Here is a 23,363-nt window from a genome sequence, read left to right as displayed (position 1 = left end):
CACCACCACCGCCCGGCCCAATAAAATGTTTTTAAGAGTAAAAAAAAAAAACAAAACAAAAAAACTGTCCCCTCCCCCACTCCCCTGCTCCTTCCCCAGTGGCTTTTTCTGCAGGTCTTAAAGGTCTTGATCTGAATCTCACCTCTAGAGGTGTCTCCGTGCCCCCTTTCCTAAGCACTTCTCATCCTGTGTATTTCCTTCATTGCCTTCGCCCTAAGGTAAAATTCCATGTGGTATTTATTTGCTCCTTATGAGATCACAGGCTCCTTCAGACTGGGACTGTTCTTGTGCCCTTGTCTTTCTATCACCAAAAGGAAGGTCTGTCTACAGTAAGCAGCAGTTCCTGATGTACAGGCTGGACAGGGATGGCAACAAAGAAGTATATTGAAGAGTCATAAATATTCAACAAGTTTTGGCTGGAAAGTCCATATGATGACCCAGGGAGTCAGATCAGGTTTGAGCCTGCGGATAGGAAAATGTGCACCGACAGGGACAGATCTGCCAGCTGGGTGAGCCACTGGAAGGGAAGGCTTCTGCTCCGAGCTAAATGAGGTCCCCTGTGGAGAGTAAGGACAGGGCCCGGAATGTCCTGCTGGGGAAAAAGGCTCGCATCTGAGAGCTTTCCGGTGCTGTTCAAGGATAGCCCTGGTTGAGCCCCAGTGTTGTCGCTTGTCTGTGGTGCATGGTGGGTGGCCAGTTAGCTCTGGGAGGATAGCCGAGCGCAAAGAGGAATGAAAGGCAGAGTGCTTGAAGGTGAATAGAAATTAAGCAAACAGAGCAAGATCCCAATGGAAGATGTAAGGTCAGAAAGCAAAGCGTCACCCACAGGCAGGAGCCTAGTCAGATCCCTGTCCCCAGGGTTGAGACAGACTGCTGCTCATTCATCCGCTCCACCCTCTGGGGCAGCACTTGGGTGTGTGGAGGAGCAGCGAGACTGCTCTCAGAAAGAAAGACAAATGGGCAAGGTGAGGTCCCATGTCCTGAGCAAAGGTACAGGCTGCTGGGGTGCCTGGGAGCACAGTTGCTGTAGCCATAGGCTGCTTGGCTCATGGTTCTGTGACTTATTAACCACATGATCACACCATGCCTCAGTTTCCTTACCTAGGAAAGTGATAAGGCAGCTCCTTCCCAGCTGCTCTTGGCAATGGATGACAAGCGCACATGTGTGAATGGTGACAAAGATGACAAGTTCTATCTCCTGGTTGGAAGAGGGTGTGGCCCCGTGAGAGGGAATGAATGAAATTCTTGTACCAAGTCTTCACGTATTAATGGGTCTTCTAGGGAACTATGAAGGGGGAGTAGGCATTTCTAGGCAGAGAACCAAGACTCAGGGTATTGGGGGGGCACCTTCAGGGAAAGCAAATGACTGGAGGAGGCTGCCTTGGAAGAAAAAGCCAAAGGCTGACAGGCCACACCAAAGAGCAATGGGCTCCTGGAGGTGGACAACGTGGCAAGCAGCCCGCCTCTGCCTCTGTTCCTCCCTGGCCGAGTGCTGACGGGCAACCCAGTCAGGGAGGGGTAGCCTTAGGAAGTAGCTCATGCAGTCTGATGTACATGGGAAAAACCCACTAGGAGTCACCGTGCCCAGTGGTGATGGCTCTGCAGACACACAGTACTTGTTGAGGTTCTAGTTTCTGACAAAGCCCAGGTCTCAACACTTCTGGTGGGAGGTGAAGAAGCACAGGCGCTAGTTCTGATTTCTCTTGGAAGTGATGGAGGTTTTTTGGGAAATTGGGATTTGAGCTTCAGAAATGATTTGCAATGATAATACAATGTCCTAGAGGTGCCTAGGAAATTACTGAATGGGTAAAAAAAAAATTAGTGGAATTGAAGACATGGAAGCCCAGCTGGAAACCAGGCCGATAGACAAAACTTGAGAAGTGGCAAGACTAAGTGGCCATGGCACAGCCACGTGGAGAATGAGGCCTCTGGGCCTGCGCTGTGCTCAGCACTAATTTGCTGGCTGTCCTGAAAAAGTGAATGCTGGGAACCCCGTTCATCTCATTGCTCCCTCGGCTTAAACAGTGCTTAAAACTAGGCAGGCAATGTCCCTTCAGGAAAGACTCTGGTGGCCATTAGCAGTGACTTCGATTTGAGCCCAAAGGTTCCTTCTCGGCCCCACCTTTTGTCTGGCTACCCAAGTCCTCAACTTCATTCTTTTGTGTCCTTATTAGCTTCATTCCTGGCCTCTCAACTCCTAAATTTGCTTCAGGTAAAGATTTCACTTTCATTAGCTAATGTTCAAATTAGGATAAAATTGGTAATTAGTGTTGTAACAAGTATTTTTTAGTTATAGATAAGTATCACCCTTTGGATATTTTGAGTTCTTCCTGTTAGAGATGAAGAAGAAATTGAGTCAGGCCTGGCCTCAGTCAGCAGCAGACTTGGGAAGAGCCCGCCGGACTTCATAGATCCAAGGCACTGCTGGCACTAGGGCCTGTTTCCCTTTGGTCTTCCCAAGTTACTCAGTTGTTTTCTTGGGGCTTTTCTCCAGCTGTCCTCCCTCTCGATGGGCCATCCACTGTGAAGACGGACTCTCAGCACAGTGTGACTACAGGCCAACTCTATTCCCTTTGCTCTTGCCAAGTGAATTTCCTCAACCCCGCAGAGCTGAGAATGTATGGAGGCAAGAGCTGTGCATGCCATGAAAGCCCACAAACGAGAGGAGGTGATCATCCCTCCTGGGGCTCAGCCCACACACCTTAGGGGTGGCCCAACCATTCAGGTTTCACTCTTGTACCTTAATTATGGTAGCACCACCTCAGGTTTCTTCCCACAAGCTGCCTGCATGGCATCAGCCATGGTCAGAAATACCTGCTTCAAGCACTTCTCCCAGTGTCTGAGGGCCACAAGGACACCTGCCACCTTCTCCCCCGGGGCCCATGCTACCTCCACTGTGGTAAAGTGGTAGCTGGCAGGTGGCTTTCTCTTACCATTCTTAATTCCCGTGCTGCCAGGCTGGCTCCTGCTTCTTTAGCATGTGTCTTTGTTATGGTACCATCTTCCAAATCAACCCAACTTTTAGAAAAGTATCAGTATTTGCCACCAAAGACACGGGCCCGTGTAGCTGGTGATGTGAAGGCAGCTTCTAGGTCAGGGTGAAGCCCAAGTACACACTCTTAGCTTCATTGTAGCAAAGGATGCAGCGCCACCCTGGGCCACATTCTTCTCAAGGACTGCCCGGGGAGCCTTCCTCCCCCATTTCTAAAAGCATTGGTCTGAGTTGTTCCTCCTGTTGTTGGGCCCCAACCACCCTCCCTGACTACTTCAAAAAGGTCTCTGAGCCATGGTTCATTGCAACTATCATTTATTAAAAAATATATGTCTCCTTGGAAGGAACACTGGTAAACCAACTATTATCATGCTTACTTTGAATCTTTGCTTTTCTTCCCTGGAGGGAGGGCTGAGCATTGTACAGACACGTCAGTTCCCATCAGAGAATCAACACTCCCTGCTCACCCCCCTCATGAGAGTCACAATCACCTGTCGCTTTATCCCTCTTTGCCTTCAATCCAGTGTACTGCCCAAGAGAAAGCTGCTGCCTTTTCTTTCTCCTAGATCTGGGCCCCACATTATGTCACAGTTAGCCTCATTATGCTGGTAGGCTACCTGTGACCAGAGAGTTCCTGAATGTGGCTGGTAGTGCTTTAAAGTGTCAACAACACCGAGTTGCCTGCAATGGTCCTAACCCAGTGGAGGGCCAAGCAATTCTATGTTCTCCCCTGCGTCATCCCTCCAGTGTGGAGGTGAGGGAGGCACGTTGGCTTCAAAGGAGCACAGTGGGGTGGGGTAGGGCCTGGACCACACCTGCTGCCTGCACTGGCGGCGGGAGGAAAACTACCTGGACCAGTCACTGCCATCAGACTCTGGGAAAAAGCAACAAGATTTCACAGCTCACCAGTAAGCGAGTCTTAGCGCTACAGCTCAAATTTACAGCATTAAAGTCTACTTTCGTCTTGAAGAAACAGTAAGCTACCAGCTGTTGGTGAGGGGGTCGGGGGAGGGCAAATGGAGCAGTTGCAAAAGAAAAACCCAAATCCAACTCACTACATGGCTGGCCGAGCCTGGTGCTCTTTCACTGTCCCAGCACAGAGCTGGAAGGCAGCACCCCGTATTCCTGCCCGTGGCCCCATGAAGGAACCCCAGCTAAGTCCAGCATGGGAACTCTGAACCTCAGCTTCTCCTCTCTGCCCTCACCAGCCCCTGCTTTCCCTCTGCTGACTGGATGGCCAGGCCTAAGTTTCCTGCTGTATCCCAGGCCTGGCTCCTTCAGAACCTCACAAGCCTTGAGAGCGCTGGCAAATAGGATTCTACGCATTCACTGAAATAGGAAAAGGACAATTTGGAGGAATGAGAAGGCCGACACAGTAGCACGACATGGTTTTGGTTTAACAGCAGCTTAGAAATGAACAAAAAGGAAACCTCTCATGCAGACACATCAGGCGGCATAAAACAATAGGCAATTTCATCCGGAGCACCATTAGCCATTCTGTCTCTTTCTGCACAGGATTGGCTGCCCTGCATGGGCAGCAACTGCTTTCAGTCAAGTCTCCAATGTCAAGCTCCCAGTCAAAGCCCCTTCTCTCATGATGCAGGTCGGCCCCACCTGGAGCAAACCTTAGCTCTAAAGAGAATGACCAAATTCGAAAGAGTGCTTTGGTGTAGCACTTACTACCGTTGTCAACCCCTTCCCAACCAGGTGGAACATAAGATGTCATCTGATTGGAATATGAAAATTAAAGCATTTCTCTAATAACATAGTACCATTGATGGACATCTCCATAGATTTTCTAGTCCCAATGTATGTGTATATATATATATATTATAGAAGAGTGTATAATATATATATATGATAATTTCTATATATTTTATATAAATTACATATATATATCTATATATAAATAAGATACTTTCTGTCGCCATTACGTTGTACTGTTCAGAGCTGCAAGCCAGCAGTACAGGGTAGAAATGCCCAGGAGCACCTCATCATGTGGGCTCTTTCGCTCACTTCACAAGCTGTGCAGTAGTCCAGAGTCTGCCTTTCCATCAGTCCTCTTCTCTTCGCCTCTGCTGGGTGGTTACGAAAACAACTCTGATGGATTTGCACCTGTGCTAGCGCTTGGGAAAGGTCCATGCAGGAATGGGCACAGTCACATGATGAGTGAGATGGCATCATCCCAAAAAATTAACTAAAACAAAACAAAAATTTTTAAAAAAGAACAGGACTAGAAAACTCAATTTTTGACATATCTAAAAAGGGGGACAAGAACAGTCATTTGTTCTCCCCATGGGGACAGGAATGAAGAGGAAGGAGGGAAGAGGGACTTGATTTTCTTCTGTTCACAAGAGAATGGTTGGAGGGGGTTCTTCAGAGTTTTTCAGGGGATGGGACCCAAATGTAGTGCCCAGACTGGTCCTCAATGATTTGTTTGATTTTGTTATATATCTCTTCCAGTGAGTCACCCTGTACAATGGCTAAAGTGAAGAGAGAGAGAAAAAGTTATCACTGTGGTCCATAAGCCTCCCCTCTATGCCCCAGCCGTCCCGCCTCTTATGACCAACCCTCCTGTAATGTCCCTGGGGATGATGGGTGCTCACAGAAACATGGGCCTGGCTTCTTGTGTTAACTGTCTAGAGTTGAGTGCAGAAGTGTAGCTGGCTAGGTGCCCAGAGCCCAGGGCTGCACATCTGGCTGAATAGGCCAGAGACAGTGAGACTAGCAGTGAACAGGAAATGCATGTATTGTGAAGATATTTACTGAGTACCCAATGCATGCCAGCCACTGAAGCTCCCATTGCTTTTGTCTGCCATGGGCTGGCAGCCTATAATTCTAAAGCAGCTTCACCCAAAGCTTTGGAAAATCCCAGTCATGCAGAGGAAGAGCAGAAACCACAATTTCTGGCAAAAGGCAGAGCTCCTATGAGCCATCACATCTGCTGTGTCAGGGGTCAGTTTGACAAACAAAGACAGAGATATGGATGCTTAAAAGGATTTCAAAGACCCATGGCATGTAAATAATTTCCTAACTTGGCTAATCCAATGATTTGAACTTGAATTTATCCATTGCCAGCCTGCACACAGCCAGTACCGTACTTTAAAGGGAAACTTCCCAATCTTTTAAGAACTGGCCTTCTAAAGTAGGTGACATGTGCACACGTGCAGACTGACAGACAACTTAAACACCATACTAAGAAAACATCAACAGATATTTACTCCGCATAAAAATCAGGAAGAAAAGCAGGGAGGAAAAGAGTCGAAGGAACATGCAATCTCACAGAGCAAGAAAACAAACAAAGCAACCTACAAGAGCAGTGTCTGGGAGTGGCCTGTGCTAGAACCTGGCTAACTGGTGGCTGACAGGAAACCTGAGTGCTAGAGAAAGGTCTGTGCTCAGTGACTGGAAAGCTCCCCAGGCAGTTTCGCTCTGCTTAAGTCTCCCTGAGCTGGCCTGGCCGACCCCACAGACTCGGGAGCACAGGGACTCCTGGATCTTACCTGTAAAGTACTCTCCAAACTCTTGCTCCAGTTTCATGGCTTTGTCATAGATCTTATTTGCTTGTTCATATGTCTGCCGTCGGTTCATTTCCCTGCCAAAGACATAGAAGCAATGCATTTCTAAAAGAGAGCTTATGTTTTAATTAACACAACAAAATGTTCTAGAGTTCCTAAAAATCTGCTAAACAACACCTTAGAGTAGCGCATGGCAAACTCCCTCCTCAAAGCCTTCAAGTCTAAAAGTCCAACTGGGAGGGAAGCACATGCCCAGGCCCCCAAACAGGAGGAACAGCAGGCACTCAGAATTGGTTTCAGGCTTTCTCTGGGTCCTACCCCTGCCCAACACATCTATTTCCTTTCCTCTCCAAGGTCACCTGAGTCCCATGGACACTTACATAAGTGCTTCAATGGACTTGGGCTTGATGAAAATGGCAATGGGGTAAAGTTGTGCTTGCTGCAGTCTCTTTATAGCGTTGCCAGAAACATCTAAGATGCAGTGCTTGCCCTGAAAAAGCAGACCCATATCAGTTCATCCAGTCCCTGGCTACAGGGCCCCACCAAGAAATGAAGGGGTATTCCACACATCAACTGAGGGCCACCCAGAGAAGTCCTCAAAGCCTATTTTTTTGTTGCTGTGGCGGTTCGTCTTTACTGTTAAATAGATCAGATTAAGAAGTCCCTTGAGATTAGTGAAGCTCTCTGCTGTGCCTGTGAGGGCCTTCCCAGAAAGGATTAATTCAGGGGAAAGAACTGTCATCCCATGGCCTTGGAAACCCCAGATGGAACAAAAAGGGGGAAATAAGAAAGCTCCCCATACAGCAGGTTCTCTGTGCTTCCTGCCTGACATGAGACAAGCAGGCTATAAGCAGCTCGGCGGGCGTTACTATGCCCGCACTAGCACAAGTGACTAGCTTCTGGAGCCAGAGCCAAAATCACTGTTCCCTCCAAGTTGTTTTGTCGCCGTGATAAGAAGTCTGATGAACACGGCTTCCACAAACCAGAAAAGGTCGCTGCTCCTAGGGCCTTTTTCCCTGTTGGCTGGTGCTCCGATGAGAGTTGCACAACAGGGACATATGCCATAACTGGGGGCTTGGCCCGTGGAGAGACACCATGGCTTTGATAGGCAGTGTGGGAAGGATGTGAATGTGAGTGGATGCCAGGCCTGAGCATTTGTCTTCCTATGGCCCTAGGGTAGCCAGACCATCTCTTCTCTGCTTACCCTCTCTGCAACTGCCCGAACTGACTGGATGCTGGTCCCATAGAGATTATCGTTGAACTGGCCTGCCTCAATGAACTTGTTGTCCTGAATATCCTTCTCCATCTGTTCCCGGGAAACCACAAAGTGGTAATCTTGTCCATCTACTTCATTGTCACGGCGAGGCCGAGTGGTATCTGAAGGGAGGGAGGGAGGGAAAAAGGAAGGAAATGATATGTGCCTCAAAGAATGATCTGGGCTATAAAAGCCCACTTCATCCTTTCTCATGGGAGGGACACAAGGCCACTACACATTTTTTCAGATGAATGAGAAAAAGCATTTAGAAAGAATTCTGTCTGGCCTATTTCTCTTCCAAACTCCAGGTATTAAATACAGGGTGCCTGAGGTTAACATGGGTCAAAAAGTTAGAGATTCCTAAGACATGGCCTGGTGGAGGGCATAAAACTTGGCATGGGAGTTAGAGAAACCAAACAGATCATTCCTCAAACCACTTTGTGTACCTAGGTTTAATCCCCAGCACCACAAAGAAAAACTCAAACAATGATGGGCCTCCTCATTTGTAAAATCAATCCTGACCATCACCACCCAAACTTTTACTCTGGAGCATAAATCAAGCAGCCAAGTTGGATGTCAACCCTACCAATCCCATCTACTGTGGGTGCATCTGATTGTTACTTACTCTCTTCCAGGAGGTCCCCAAAGGCCCTGGTTCTAGACCCTGTCTTAAAGTACATACTTCCCAGAGTACCAAACCTCACTCCTCTGGGTCTGCCTGGGCTCTTACGTGGCACACAGGATCCAAATTTATGAGGGAATTCAGAGATCAGGTCATCATTGACTCGGTCCTTCATAGGGCCCAAGATGATCACAGGCCTGGCATAGTGAACTGGGGAGGAGAGCACAAGTCAGTGAGTGAGCAGAGGCCCCACAGGACAGCCTGTCCCACCTCTGAGGACAGAGGCTCTGTGACCACCACTCAGACAAGGTGAAGCAACTATGCCTATTCTCTGGTTTTTAACTATAAAAACTTCAAAGAGCCTTTAAATTTGACAATCTTAGGTTCAGACAAGTCTGAAATCAGATGCATCTCCCTTTCCAACAGAGTCAGGAAAAATTTCCACACAGGTTCTTACAAAGAAGATTCCCAGGGGAGGATACAGCCCCCCCCCTTTTACAACCACACTGCCTCCACTGAAACAGACCTTCCCTTGCTTTCCTCAAATTTCACCTGCCCTTTGGAAGGCGTCCTAGCAGTGTGCAAAAGTATGTGCAGCATGGCATATGCCCAGGGATGCTAGGGAGGAGCCAACGGCTGGATGTGCCAAGCTTCCTCCTCCCCTGCCCCCTAGCTACCCTCTATACTGAGCCCCATGACCGGGAGACTGGCACAAAGGCAAGACTCTCAGAAGGGGGCTTACTTTCTTGTCGTGTCACTGGCTCATATGACAAAATAGCATCCTCTTGTCCTTCTGCAACAAAAAGGGAAACACATTAGTCCTTTATGATCTGTCTGTACATAGTGCTCACCATAGCCCACACCCACCACAACAGTATCACCTGTTGAAAAGAAGGCTAAGATGCCATTCACCAGCCTTGGGCTGGGTTGTTTCATTCAGTAAAATATTGCCCAATTATGGACCAAGACCCAGAAGCCAAGAAGTCTCTACCAAACTATCCCAAGCTCTAGGGAACTACTTATAGGTAATAGTTGGTTATGTTCAGTGGCCCCTTTATTCTGAAGAAAACCACAGAGAAGCTCCAAGCAATTGAAACACATCTGCCAGAGTCACTTTACCTGAGTCCAGACACTTAGTTCAAGCCCCAAAGCTTCAGCCTAATGTCACCCCTTTGTGGGTCTATTTACCCACTTTACACATCTAGGAAGCATCTGGAAAGTGAGGAACATCTGAGCTAAGGTCCCAGTGCCCTTTAAGAGAAATGCTGAGCCTGTTCTCTGCTCATGGTGGACCCCATGCAACCTGGCAATCAAGAAGTCTTCCTAAAACAGTCACCAAGACACTTGGTGCTGGGTGCCTGCGTTCCCCAAACTAGCAGTACTAGGAAAGGCAATGGCTTCTGCATGGAGCCACAGGATACTTGCTATGGGGCTTCTTCTGAGCCTGAGACTGACTCCTGGGCGAAGTTCTTAAGACCTCTAGTCACTGTGGCTCCTCAAAGGCCAGTGTTCCAAAGCTTGTGAGGTTTGAACCATAGGCACTCCCAAAGCATACTGGACAATTTCCTTCCTATGTAACCCAGTCAGAAGTTAAAGTGGTCCTAGGTGCCCAGAAAGGCAGATGGAGGTCAGAAGCCATTTACTTTTGGTCTCTGAGCAAATGTGTAAACCTGGCGGCAGTCTCAACAGTCTACATGCTTGTGGCAGGGACCTGATCATTGGCAGTTTACCCTTCCCCCAATCGCCCAGGGATGGTTTCAAACCAGATCCTGGGCAGAGCTGTGGGGCTTATTCTCTAATCTACACATTCCATCCAACAAAGTGAATGAACTGGCCACGGCATCTCCAGGGGCTCAAAGTGTACATGGCTAAAAGGAGCAGCAGCCTCTGAGCAGGGATGGCAGCGGTGCAACAGTGGAATGATGGTGGCTGGGAGACATGGGGGAGCTACAGGACACGGGGGCATGACACACACTTACTGGAACTGCTTTCGCTGTCACTGGTGTTGGATGTCACTCCCTCTGCAAGCCAACAAGAAAGAGACTCCAATTCAGAACACACCACTGAGAGGTCCCATGCAGCACAAACTCAAATGCACCGGGAGAGACACTGAGCTGCTAATCAAGTCAGGCCACAGGAGGCCTGCCACATCCAGGCAACCAACTGGGAAGCAGAACTCCAATCCTGAGGTTCTGGCCATCTTCTCCATGTCCCCAGAGACCATTCAGTTTGCCAAGTCCCTCCAGGGGCGCTAGAAGGCTTACTCCCTTTCATAGCATTCTCTTTATCTGAATCAAGCCAGCTGATTTGGATGGCTTCCAAATCCTGCCTCAGAACTCATCTCCTAAGGCTAATGGGCAGGAGAGAAATAGGGCAGTCAAAGAGAAAAGTCCAGGCATGCTGCTGCTCACACATTTCCTCCTAAGACAGAGTCGCCAAAAGTACAGAATCGGGTGAGACTCTCCAACTTAGAGGCTCATCACTGGATGATGGACCAGTCACCAGGCACACTACTCTGATCTTCGGGAGGACCCATAGCCGCCTTTCTCCCATTGCTGAGGAAAGCTTGGCTTCAGCAGTGGGGGGTGTGCCTCTATCCACCACAAAACACATGTCAGATACATAGAAACAACAAGCCAGTAAGACTATCTGGAAGACAAGCCAGCCCTCCCATCACAGTTGGGGTCAGCCCATCTTGGAGTGTGGGCGGAAAAAGCTCAAGCAAAGAGCTACATTCACAGGAGGCACAGACATGGCAGCCCTCTCAAAAGAACAGCAGGCAAATGGAAATGAGACACAGACACACCAAACATGGAGAGACGCTGCTCGTTTCAGCCAGGACCATGATATGCTGTGCCCACCTCCCTAAGGACTTGCTGAGCTGTCATGACACATGGCTTGGCCCTGAATAGCCCCCAAGGACAGTTCCTGTGTCTTCCACCTTTATCTTTTACTGAGGGAAAACATGTGGACAGAGTCCACGCATAAGGCTGTACTGTGGATGGGTGCAGTAAGCAAGGGTAGCTGCTAAGGAACCTTCATCTAGGTCCGCCTAGTCCTCAATCTGGACTAAGTTCTAGAATAGAGATGTCAGTCAGAACTTTTCTGAGATAAAAGCACTAACTATACATGGCCCTTAAGTGGTGCAGGTGGCCCCACAAGACCATCTTGGTCCCTTAGAGATGCTCTATGGACAGCTGGCCTTGGCCTTATGGTAACACCTGGACCCCCTGGGACAGCTCAGATGTGGAGTTCACCATGTCTCCGGTTACTGGAAAAGCTGCAGTTCCTAACCTTGACTTTTTGATGTAGGGTTACTTGGCGAAGATGCAAGCAACAGGTCCCCACCCTCCCCAGGAAGCTAAACGTCAGCGAGCACGCACCCTGTTAAGGCACCTAGACCTAGCCACTGAGCTCATGCCCTACCACTCAGAGGTGTAGGAGGAAAACACAGACAGGAATGCTAGAGATTTGTTAGAATACCAGGGACAATGGTATTGAAGCCACACACATTTCCTTCTGCCATGGGAAAGGGTCTCACAAACACTGCCCTCCCTCACCCTTTCACCCATGTGCCCTACACCCCCACTCCCACGATCTCCATTCATGCCACAAATACAGTTAATGGTGTGTATGTTTGACTTACTCAGGTTCTTTGCTCCATAATAATCGTCACTTAACCCAGGGAAGTCCTGATTTCACAGACAGCAGGGACAGAAGGGGTACAGGAAGGGGAGGGAGGGACAAAAAGGAGAAAACCGGGGAAAAGAGAAAAAACAGAAAAACGAGGGGAAGGAAGAATACAGAGGCAGGTGAGCATCAGCGATAGGAGTATAAAGTCCAATGAAGACTTAGAACTACAGTAAAGTGAAGTTATCTGCTGAAGAAAGAATAGCCCATGTCATATAAGATATCTGGCCCTGGTGCTATTTGGCTTGTGGCCAAAAGGCCTTGGAATAGACGGTCTTTCTGAGGTAGTCTATATCCCACATACCCATAGCCTATGACAGGCAACACTCTGGGGCTTAAAAACACCTTCTTTGATCAAATTTATGTTGTAGAGGCCAGGTCTCTGCTTTGCCCCGGCAACACATCTCCCATTGGTGCATGAAAGAGACACGTCTATATGCCAAGTGTGCAGAAAGAATTATCACCCCCCTGGGAACGTGCCGCCATACTACCCCAATCTGTCCAAGCCCTTCAAAGCAAACTTCTCTGTGGTGTGGTGTCCAAAGCTCCCTAAACTTGGTTTCTGGAAAACAGGCACCAGAAAATTGCAACCCTATTGGCCAATGGGCACCCCCAACTGGCTAGGCCATTAAACAGTGACATCTCCCCAGGCTAGGCTCCATGAGGAGGTTCTGGGCTTATCTGGTAAACTGTGGCAACATTATCTCAGATCTTTGTCTCAGGTTCCCGCTGCTCATGAGCAGAATCAACCTCCTCTGTCCCCTGCCACTGAGTAAGCCCTGGTCTTCATTTGGATGAAGACACCTTGTCCTATCGAGGTTATCCCAAGTGGCCACAACCCACACATATCACAATCATGAACTAGGTGGGCCTACTAGGGGCCATTTTCTACCAGAACTAGTCAGTCTCCTGTCAGATCCCACACTCCTGGATGACAAGATTGCTCCATGAAAGATGGAGGAGTGATTGGTAAATGAGAGACATCTACAATTCACAATGTCACAATGACATGAATGAGAACCTACTGTACAAACCTGACATGGTATTTAAGGTTACTGTCAGAGCAACTAATTTCTGAGGCATGTGGTAGGGTAAGATGATGTATCAGGATTGAATTGGTTCCTAATGCAGCCTGTTCTACCAAATTAGCCTTGTGTTTCTCAATAAATCTTTATTTAGATAATGCTGAGCAACAAACACTGTGTCTACATCAACTCATGTGAGCAGGAATATTTTCCTGTGGTAACTAACTCTGCATAACAGGAAGCCTGCCATGAGTCACGTGGGTATCCTTACACTTGCACATGTGTGTGCATTCCAAAAGCAGCCTCCAACTTTAGAGATCTGGGGAGGGACAGGCTCTTCTGTTAACAAGCATGAATGAAATTGTGGGAAAGAAAACATAAGAGCGGAAGCCAGGAGAGCAACACTTAGTTCCTTGATCTTGTTCTCCTGAAAAACCATTTTCTAACCTCGACCCTAGCTGCAAACCATTCTTTATCACCACAGCACAGCTCTGTCTCACACTTCCAGCACAGGTGCCTGGGCCATCCTCAGAGCCTCCGACATTTTAAGTGAGGGGCTGTGCAATAAGCCCCAACATTTCCCTGTGCAGTTCGGGTTCAGCCCGACTAGAAGTAGGCAGGCGCGCGCAGACAAGCACTTGGCGGCCACCGACTCCTTCTAAGGGACGAGAAGACAGGGCTGTGAATGGTCTGCTCTCTGGACTCTGCTGCTACTTACGTTCCTGTATGCTGTTCTCCTGGGCCATGTTTTCTTTGCTCTTGTAAAATGGAAACTTTCGAGAGAGACGAAAACTCTTTTTACGTTTCGTTTTGATCGACTGTGAAAGAACATGAAGATGGAAGGGGGGGAAGGACAGAAGGAAAAAAAAACAATGGATTTTAAAGCATGCAAGAAAAACTAAAATGGAGACAATGATGAACTAAATAAAAGACCATCTTCCACAAATGGAGTCTATGAGATTAAATGAAAGTTGATGTTAAGAAGAAAAATCATGTTTATAGGAAAATGTGGTAGGGATGTTAGATGCTCTGCTTAGGTCAGCATCACTCACTGGCTTCCTACAGAGTAAAGGTCACTGTTGCCTCCTAGACACAGCCCCAAGTTGCCACTGACACAGTGAACTCCATGCCTTTCTTCCCCCTACTGCTTCCCAAGTTCATAAGAGAAAATGATGGGAGAGTTCCCTTGCCCGGTGCTGTCTGGAGGCAGGCAGAAGCTCTGGGGCTGGCCCTCGGCAAGATGACAACACCAGGTTCTGCTCGGGGTCTCCATAGCTCTGGCAGGGTCTGCTGCCAGGGAGACAAGCACAAGTGGTTTCATCTTCCCCACCAAGTCAGCCAGCTCCAACCCTTCCAGAATCAGTCACCCGACAGCAGGGCCGCATACTAACTGGGCTTTCAGTGCTCCTGCTGCTTGCTGAAAAGCAGGCAATTTCCTAGCAGGACAGAGCCAGCCCCCTGAAAAAGACAGCCTTCCATGCTTCCCAGTTCTCCCGCCTCTCACCCCTCTTTACACCTTGGCTGCCTGCCTTGGCCAGGGGGTCCCCACTTACCCGGTTAGACTCAATCATCCCTGTCCTGGCATGGAACTTCACAGTTTTCAACCGAGCTCGCTCTTTCTTTTCAACCCTGTTTGGGAGTCAGGAAGTTTAGTTATTGCCAGCACATGGGCTCAGCAATGGGCTGTGACAGGCACAGCAACCACAATGGCTCATTCAGTGAATACTATGTCCCAAGTCCTGACTCTTTCTAAAAGGCCTAACAAGGCCTATACAATGCTCTCAAGGAACTTACAGTATGACAGGCTAACAAAGATAAATAACAAAGCCTGAGCCAGGCAGTGGCGCATGCCTTTAATCCCAGCAATCAGGAGGCATGAGGCGAGCCTGGTCTACAAGAGCGAGTTCCAGGACAGGCTCCAAAGCTACAGAGAAACCCTGTCTCAAAAAACAGAAAACAAAAAACAAAACAAAAACAAAACATCAAGCCTGGTGAGCTGGAACACAACTGATTCCTAGTACTCTGGAGGCAGAGGCAGTAGGATTGCAACAAGTTTGAGGCCAGCCTAGGCTAAACAGGAAGTTCCAGGCTAGTCTGTGCTACAAGTGAGACATTGTCTCACAAAACAAATAAAGTAACTAGAGAGAGAAGGGGGAGGGGGGCGAGAGAGAGAGAGAGAGAGAGAGAGAGAGAGAGAGAGAGAGAGAGAGAGAGAGAGAGAGAGAGAGAGAGGTGGGGCGGAGAACACAACAAGTCAGAAAAAGCCTTGCTAAAAATCTTGACAGCTCACCTCTTTTTACTGGGGATCACACCAATCTGCTCACTCTCTCCATGCGCAGTCACCAGTCGTGCTTGCCACCACTCATCATCAGAGGCATTAATGACGTGCAGAATGTCACCATAAGAGAAACTGAGTCCCTGACTTGGTAGGCAGCTGTCGCGGGTCCGATCATAATCAAACAGGGCCCTGTAACACATGAGAAGTGAAGAGATCACCCCACCCCTGAATTCTGGGAGGCTGGCAGTCAGACAGGAGAGGACAGAGAAGCAGCCCAATAACAGCACAGGTATAGTAGTCTTGGCAGACAGAAAGACCCCGTGAGATGGTAGCCTTTCAGTCCCCAGCGAGTAAATCTATACCTGCTTTTCAAAGAAATACCCTATTCCCGGTGAACATAAGGGGCAATTCTTTCACAAATTCTATGTTCTCCCAGCTTCTAGATATACAGTAGCAGCCCAAAGTAGGACCTGCTCAGCTGTCTACTCTCCACTCTCAAATGCAGTAGGATGTAAGAGCAGGAGATTTGGAAGCAAATATAAAACAAAGCTCCAAAATTCAGGTCTTGGGGAAGCTAGCCTATCACCAGAGCTTCCTGCTCTGGAAACAAACACACCTGAGTAAACTATCCATCCCAGCCTATAGTAACTCTGAGTGTGTAGGGCCAGCACAAATAGGGGACTTCAGTAACAAGCTCTGATCAAAAGCCCTTTAATTCTCAATGCATACACTCCAAACAATAAGAGCAGAGGCAGAGGCCAGCAGACAAGGCATTTGGTCTATAAGGTCTTTTCCAAGCTCTATGTGTCAGGACCAGACTCAATGCATTTGAAATAAATTGAGTTCCATGCAACCTAAAGCAAGGCAGGCATCTGTCAGCTGTTCTACAAAGACCCACAAGCTGGAGCAACCTAATTCTAACTGATGAGCAATACATAATAGCATTATGAGCTTCAAAATTGGAGAAGAACAGAATTTGTATTAAGCACACTTTAGTTTAGAAGTTTGGAGGAGGAGCAGAAAGATTTCAAAATGAATCAGGAGTTGGGTATAGTGTCCCAGGCTGGTAGGTCACAGCACTGGAGAGACTGAGGCAGAAGGATCATGAGTGCAGGGCATACACAGCGTAGTGGTTTAAATGAGGATGGCCCCCATAGGCTCATAGATTTAATGCTTGGTCTACTTGGTAGAACTGTTTGGGAAGGATTAAGAACTGTGGTCTTTTGGGAGGGGGTGTATCAACTGAAGGTGGGCCCACACTATTGCCAGTTAGCTCTCTCTGCCTGCTGCTGGTTGATCAGATGCAAGCTTTTAGCTACTGCTCCAGTGACATGCCTCCTTTCCTGCAGTCATGCTCCCCACCATGATGGCCATGTACTGACCCTCTGAAACTGTAAGGAAGCCCCCAATTAATGCTTTCTCTTATTAGGTGCTTGGTCATGGTATTTTTTCACAGTAATAAAAAAGTAACTAAGACAACCAGCAAGATCCTGTCTCACAAATTAAAACCAAAACTAAAGGCAAACAAAAGAATTAAGGTAAACTAGAATGTACGTGTATAAGACGGCAGGGTTGACTGGGTAGAAATATTTTAACACCCAAAGAACAGGGCTTGCTTGGCCTTTGCTAACAATAGCAAGCTGGGGAACATAGGGAAAGTAATATAAGTATGTTTTCTAGAATCCAATAATTTGTCAGCTTAAAACATCTGAAGGTTTTACTAAAACTTCATGACATCTTCCAAGATAAGCTCAGGCACTGAACAACATTAAACATAGACAAGTCAAGCTGGAACAAAGCCTGATCAAAGCCGGCAAGAAAGGCGGCACTTATTGATGTACATTAGGAGTTGTACTGCTCGCTTTGTTTGTAACCACAGCGTGTGTTCCTTTTACCATTTCCAAAAATGTAAGTCGATTAAAGAAGAAATTGAGAAACAGCTCCACTAAGTACAGGCTTGAGTCTTTTACTTCAGGAGAGGCTCTAAGTTCCCTGGCAAATAAGGTCAAAAGTTACATAACTCCAAATTCCCACTAAAAAGTAGCACCTGTTCCATCTGGATTTTGTTTGACAGCTTTATGAATGATGGGCACGCCTACACCAAAGACAGGGATGGACAATGCTTTTAAGCCACAGCTTTGTTAAGGAAACAGGAACATGAAATCTCAGTTTGAAATTGTAATTTATATATGCAGTTACGAACCCAAAGATGAATAAAGAATTTCCTTTTCTATCAATCAGGGCTGCCAATAGGAAAATAACTCAGCAGAACATTGGGCCTTCCAAGTTCACTTTGTCCACTTTCCTGTCTAAAGGGGGGAATTTCTTATACATTCTTGGAGCTTCTTTCTAGCACTTGCTGAGTCTGGATCTTTCCTTCAACAATTCCTTGCTTTGTCCTGATTTTGGTCTGTCTTCCAAACCCATGATATGGCCTTTTCCTCTAAGTCTACTCCTCTTTTCCTGCTGAAATTATGTTCTGCTAAGAACTAGAAGGCATCCTCCTATATGAAGGTCAGACCCAGCAGTACACAGGACAGCATTCTGCACTATCAGATCAGGACCCTTAAATGTCAAAAAAATGTCATGAGGTCTAAGTCATAGCCAGGTATCTTTAAAAATGCACACACTAATTTGCCATATGGCTATATCTATAAAATACCATTCCTTCATTATGTAAGTACATTTGGAGTATTCTTTCTGCAGGCATTGTGTTAAATAGGAGAAACACAAAACAATGTTGTGCTAGGTTTTTTCTATTTGCATTTTGGATTGACAGAAAAGAAAGCTCTTAATTAATCTCTGATATTCTTAACTGAATGGCCTAGCAGAGCTTGCCCTCTGACAGAGGAGCACAGCACACTGAGTGTGGTGCAGCAACAGGCACAGAAACGAGGCAAAGCAAAGCCTAGATCATTCCCAGGGAGTACAGAGCACCTGCGAAGCAATAAAACGGTATTGATTTTTGAATAGAGTCTCAATAAAGGTTCAAGATTTCCAAAGGTAAAGATAGGAAGAAAATAGTCTCTCTAGGCAGAGTAAGCAAAGACCAGGAAGGAAGAAATAAAAGGTATGTGCAAGGGGGCTGGAGAGATGGCTCAGTGGTTAAGAGCATTGCCTGCTCTCCCAAAGGTCCTGAGTTCAATTCCCAGTAACCACATGGTGGCTCACAACCATCTGTAAAGAGGTCTGGCGCCCTCTTCTGGCCTTCAGGCATACACACAGACAGAATATTGTATACATAATAAACAAATAAATATTTTAAAAAAAAGGTATGGGCAAGTTTCATCATTGCATCCATATCTGATTGGGTCACAGTGAAGAGCAGCTGGACTGTCCAGCTGAGGGGTGTGACATTCACTTACTAGGCCTGTGTAAGCCACTTCATTGCCTTGACTTTTTCATTATCATCATGTTATGCTTTCATGTGGAAATGAACACAGCAAAGGAGAACAAGCCAGGGGATTAAAGTCAATCTCTCACATAGCATGCTTCATGTAGCCAAAAAAGATATATAAATTAAACCTTAATAAACATTTAAAAAGATATCAGCAATCATCTAAGATCTTTGAAAAGTATGCTATAAGCTGGAAACATGGCTCAGAGGTTAAGAGCACTTGTTGCTCTTGCAGAGGACCCAAGTTCTGTTCTTAGCACCCACATGGTAGGTCATAACCATTCATAATGAATCCAGTTCCAGGAGACCGGACCCCAGCTTCTGACCTCCACAGGCACCAAGCACACAATCGTACACTTATGTACCTGCAGGCAAAATACTCATGCACATTAAGTCTTTTTTTAATCTAAAATTTTTTAAGAAAAAGCATGCTAAACTGGGAACATCTAACATGGCTGCTGAAGAGAAGGGAGTCATTTTCTTCCATGCCACTGAGAAGTTCCCCAGGCTCCAGTAAATAACTTGCCATTCATGCTCATGCAAGCAATCATAATTAACCTCAGTGGGTCACAAACAAAAGGGACGAGAGAGGGTAACGGGAGTGACAACTGACCAAAATACATCTCTCTCCCTCTCTCTCCTCCCCCCTCACACAAATATATCCTTATAAAATTGCCAACGAATTGAAAAGAAAATTGTGGCCTTCTATCAGCAAGTCAGTCAAGCAGCCTAGAGTCCTAACAAAGTGACGGTCCAAGCCTTTTATTCTAAGCACCTTCTTCCTCCATGACCCTCATAGTTCCTCCTCACCACCTTTAGCCTAAGGAAGTTAAGATAGATACTGGCCCTCTTTTAAGTCAAACTGAATCACTGCCACAGAACTGAAGTTTACCACATGCAAGGCCCAAATGACAAAGAACCATTTCAACATCTGATTCAAAGAGACAGCAAGAAAGAAAAAAAAGAAGGCCAAACCTTTGTCTTCACACACCTAAAAAATGACATAATAAAATGATCTGCCACTGTGTGTGTACACAAGGAAGCTTACCTGTGGATGGCTGTGTTGAAGACTAAAAGACTGAGAAACCCCCACCTTTTTTTCCTCTTAATTTTTTTTTTTTTTTGGTTTTATTCAAGACAGGGTTTCTCCGTGTAACAACCCTGTCCTGAAACTCACTCTGTAGTCTGGGCTGGCCTTGAAGTCACAGAGATCCACCTGTCTCTGCCCCCCAAGTGCGGGGATTAAAGGCGTGCACCACCACCATCTGGCTCTTCTTTTTTAACTTAAGAACTTAACTTCTTCCTCAATTATTATTATTATTATTATTATTATTAGTTGTTGTTGTTGTTATTGGCAATGAATGTCACAGCACATTGTGGAGATCCCAGAAGAGTTTTGTGGGGTTGGTTATCTGCTTTAATTAACCTTTAGGTGGGATCCAACCAATCAAATTCAGGTCATCAGGCTTCAATGGGAAACACCTTCCCCCACTAGCCACCTTTTTGGCGGTGGTGGCGCACGCCTTTAATCCCAGCACTCGGGAGGCAGAGGCAGAGGCAGGCGGATCTCTGTGAGTTTGAGGCCAGCCTGGTCTACAAGAGCTAGTTCCACGATAGGAACCAAAAGCTACGGAGAAACCCTGTCTAGAAAAATCCAAAAAAAAAAAAAAAAAGAAGTTAAGGTTAAGTTAATGATCAGTGAGGTCACTAAGAAACACTATGTTATGAAAGACCAAAGCTTCCAAAAATATTCCCACTCCCAAATCCATAGCCACAGTGTTCAGTGTACACAGCAAAAAGTGACTTTCCAGCTCTGACCATGGCTATGTATCTAAAATGCCCCAAGGAGAGACAGATCCTGGGTACCCCTACAACTTTCCAATCATCGAGGTCAAAGCAGAAAAATATTGAATTGTTTAGAGAAGAAGCTAAGCAATATGGCCTGGGAAAATAAATAAGAGCACACAACAAAGAAGCCTTTGGTGCTGTTCCATCAGCACGAATAGGAAGAGAGCTTCCAGACTGGTCTGTAGCATACCAACACTGAAGGCCACAGCCTGCTTCTCTAAGGAGACAATGTTTCCAACCGTCTTGAAGCTATATTGTTTAAGAGGTGACCTTTTAAACATCCATAAAGAGATCTTGCATGTGCCCATCCACAGGGGTAATATATATTCTGAGGAGAACTGCCAATCCTCATTTCAGCTGACCCTTCTCTAGTGGAGGGGAAAGCAAGGATATAATCAGCTCTAAGCAAACAGATTACCTAGCGAAAGTCTTTGCAGTTCAGATCTTAAATTGTGAAGCTTGAGTATAAAAGATCCAGAGAAATCATAAGCACCTCGCACAGCCACTGTGGCACCTGAAACTTAACAAGCCAGAATACAATGAAAACACAACTAATTGGAGGGAACTGGTTAGGCAGGTTTCCCAACACAGAGCAAACATTTTAGTACCAAGAGCCTCAAAGGCAAGGGGCTGCTTCTACAGAACTCTCTTAGGATTATGCCCATTTCCTGACCTACTGAAGGTTGTGTGCCTTCCCTCAGTCCCCTGCATAAATCCTCCATGGCCCAGCCCAAGTTTCTCATCCCTGCTTTGTGATCCTGCTTCCCTATTTATTGCCATTAATTCTCCCATGATTCCTTTTGAGTTTTCATAGTATTATCACCAAGGAAGCCCTTCTTTTTTTATATTTATTTATTTATTATGTATATAATATTCTGTGTGTCTGTGTGTATGCCTTCAGGTGGTTGTGAGCCACCATGTGGTTGCTGGGAATTCAACTCGGGACCTTTGGAAGAGCAGACAGTGCTCTTAACCTCTGAGCCATCTCTCCAGCCCCCAAGGAAGCCCTTCTGAGTGCCTGTGAAGTGGATGAGCCCAGGCCATCCTACAGATACCCTCAAATTATCCCTTCGTGTTCTGCTGTGCTTCCCTTCTACTGCACCTGAGGCCTGGTGCATTGCTAAAATGCTATATATTCTAGGGCGCATATAATCCAAAGACTGAACAGCCCATCCATTGCCTGGTTGGCCTAACACAAACACAGAAACCCACAGAGTCCACACCAGTTCTTTACCTTGCTACAAAGTTAAAGGTTCCAGCAGCTTCCAAGAACATCCTAAAATTCTAAAGCCAAACTTTGAGGGAGACACTCATAAGAGTGTCTATGTATGAGTGTCTATGTGCACCAAATGTGGCTAGCAGAGTCAGTCATCTTGGTGCACCTTCCAAAAAGGAGCAGGTCAGGGACTTCATCTCTAGTCTATCTAAAAGTGCCAGGCCCTAAACAGGCAACCATGAAATTTAAGAGACATCCAAGGACCAACAACTCACAATAAGAGAGCATGCAGGGCTCCCAGGCCCTGCAAATGATGGAATGAGCAGGATTACTAGCACTAGCTCTTGGAACCATGCAGTTCCAGCAACACTGGTAGCACTGGTGACTTCCATATATTACTGGTGCTTTTAACAAACCTGGGTGTGTAGTTCAGCAGTAAACTACTTGCCTAGTCCATGTGAGGCCCTATATTTGACCCCTAGCCCTCCAAAAATAAATTAATATTGTTGTCACTCCCAAATTCTGTCAGACAGTAAAGCTGCCAACATTTTCTTATTAGCATTTTCCTCTACTACTGAAACGTATTAGTGAATAAACCAAGCTGGGCTTCAACGAACACCACTGGGTAAAAGTATCCTGCTGTTGATGGAAGAAGCACCCCCTAGTCTTTTGATGACCAAGCCAATATCCTAACATTGTCCCACTGAATGGAAACTACAGATCCCAACAGGATCTCCATTTTCGAGTGCGAAGAAGGAGGCCAAGATTCCTAAACTGCCAGAATGCTGTCCTGAGGTGGCAAAGAATACAGCCAGTCGAGGCTGCACAGAATTTCAAAAGCTACCTCTACAGTTACGCTTATGGAGCCTCCTGGCAACCTTTAGAGGCCAAGGTCATTCATTCATTCATTCATTTATAAAATCAAAGTCACCTCTGGAATGCTAACTTAGTTAGCAGTTTTGGTGGGCCTTCACATACAAATGGCCTAAATTAAACACCTAGCCAGCACATTGGGAGCCGGTGGCATGACAGGTGATTTCTGTGGTCTCTACCAGCAAACACTGCAGTAGCAGAGCAAAAGCCCTAGGCTGGGCAGCAAAAGGCTCTGCTTATCACACTCACCCAATAAGAGATTATTCTAGTACAGTCAAGAGTGGAAAGGCCTTTCTCATTAAGTTCCTGGTGGCTTTACACTGTTATCTTTCCTTCTTCCTCCTGCACCCCTCTTCAAAACTCCCATCACCCTATGGTTAAAACAGTTGCAGCTCCCAGGGTTTCACCTGGTACAGCCTCAGTGCAGCTATGAGAGGGAGTTACCTCCTTCAAAATAGCTCTGCAAACCCATGCAAACAGGAGGGGGATAGAACCTGGGGGGAGGGAAGGGACAGGGGAGGGGAGGGGAAGAGAGGAAAGAAAAAGGAAAAAGTGTCAAGAGGGGAAACAGCAACCGAACTGAAACCCGGAACTGCAAAGTGCGGCTGCATCACCCTCTGAGTAAAAGGCGAGCTGCAGGACAGGCACA

At 46.7% G+C, this 23,363-nt stretch overlaps 1 protein-coding gene across 8 annotated transcripts in view; it reads right to left on the bottom strand.

Annotated features, from left to right (window-relative positions):
* Positions 1-3,290: 3,290 nt before the first annotated feature.
* The window catches only part of Dlg3 (discs large MAGUK scaffold protein 3), a 51,631-nt gene continuing 31,558 nt past the window's right edge, over positions 3,291-23,363 (bottom strand). For 4 of the 8 annotated variants that reach the window (XM_057758978.1, XM_057758982.1, XM_057758986.1 and 1 more), the window contains 10 exons: positions 15,393-15,569; positions 14,656-14,731; positions 13,821-13,920; positions 10,367-10,408; positions 9,130-9,180; positions 8,496-8,597; positions 7,715-7,887; positions 6,891-7,000; positions 6,496-6,587; positions 3,291-5,475 (listed from right to left, as the gene is read on the bottom strand). In XM_057758978.1, coding sequence (XP_057614961.1) covers positions 5,369-5,475; positions 6,496-6,587; positions 6,891-7,000; positions 7,715-7,887; positions 8,496-8,597; positions 9,130-9,180; positions 10,367-10,408; positions 13,821-13,920; positions 14,656-14,731; positions 15,393-15,569 — 1,030 coding nt within the window. In that variant the 3' untranslated portion in view covers positions 3,291-5,368. Of the gene's footprint in view, positions 5,476-6,495; positions 6,588-6,890; positions 7,001-7,714; positions 7,888-8,495; positions 8,598-9,129; positions 9,181-10,366; positions 10,409-12,033; positions 12,080-13,820; positions 13,921-14,655; positions 14,732-15,392; positions 15,570-23,363 lie in introns of all 8 variants that reach the window. The other 4 variants (XM_057758983.1, XM_057758984.1, XM_057758981.1 and 1 more) reach the window with 3 other exon arrangements.

Source organism: Chionomys nivalis, chromosome X, assembly GCF_950005125.1.
Source record: "Chionomys nivalis chromosome X, mChiNiv1.1, whole genome shotgun sequence".
In the NCBI taxonomy this organism is placed as follows: Eukaryota; Metazoa; Chordata; class Mammalia; order Rodentia; family Cricetidae; genus Chionomys; species Chionomys nivalis.
This window is presented reverse-complemented; position numbering and strand designations above follow the sequence as displayed.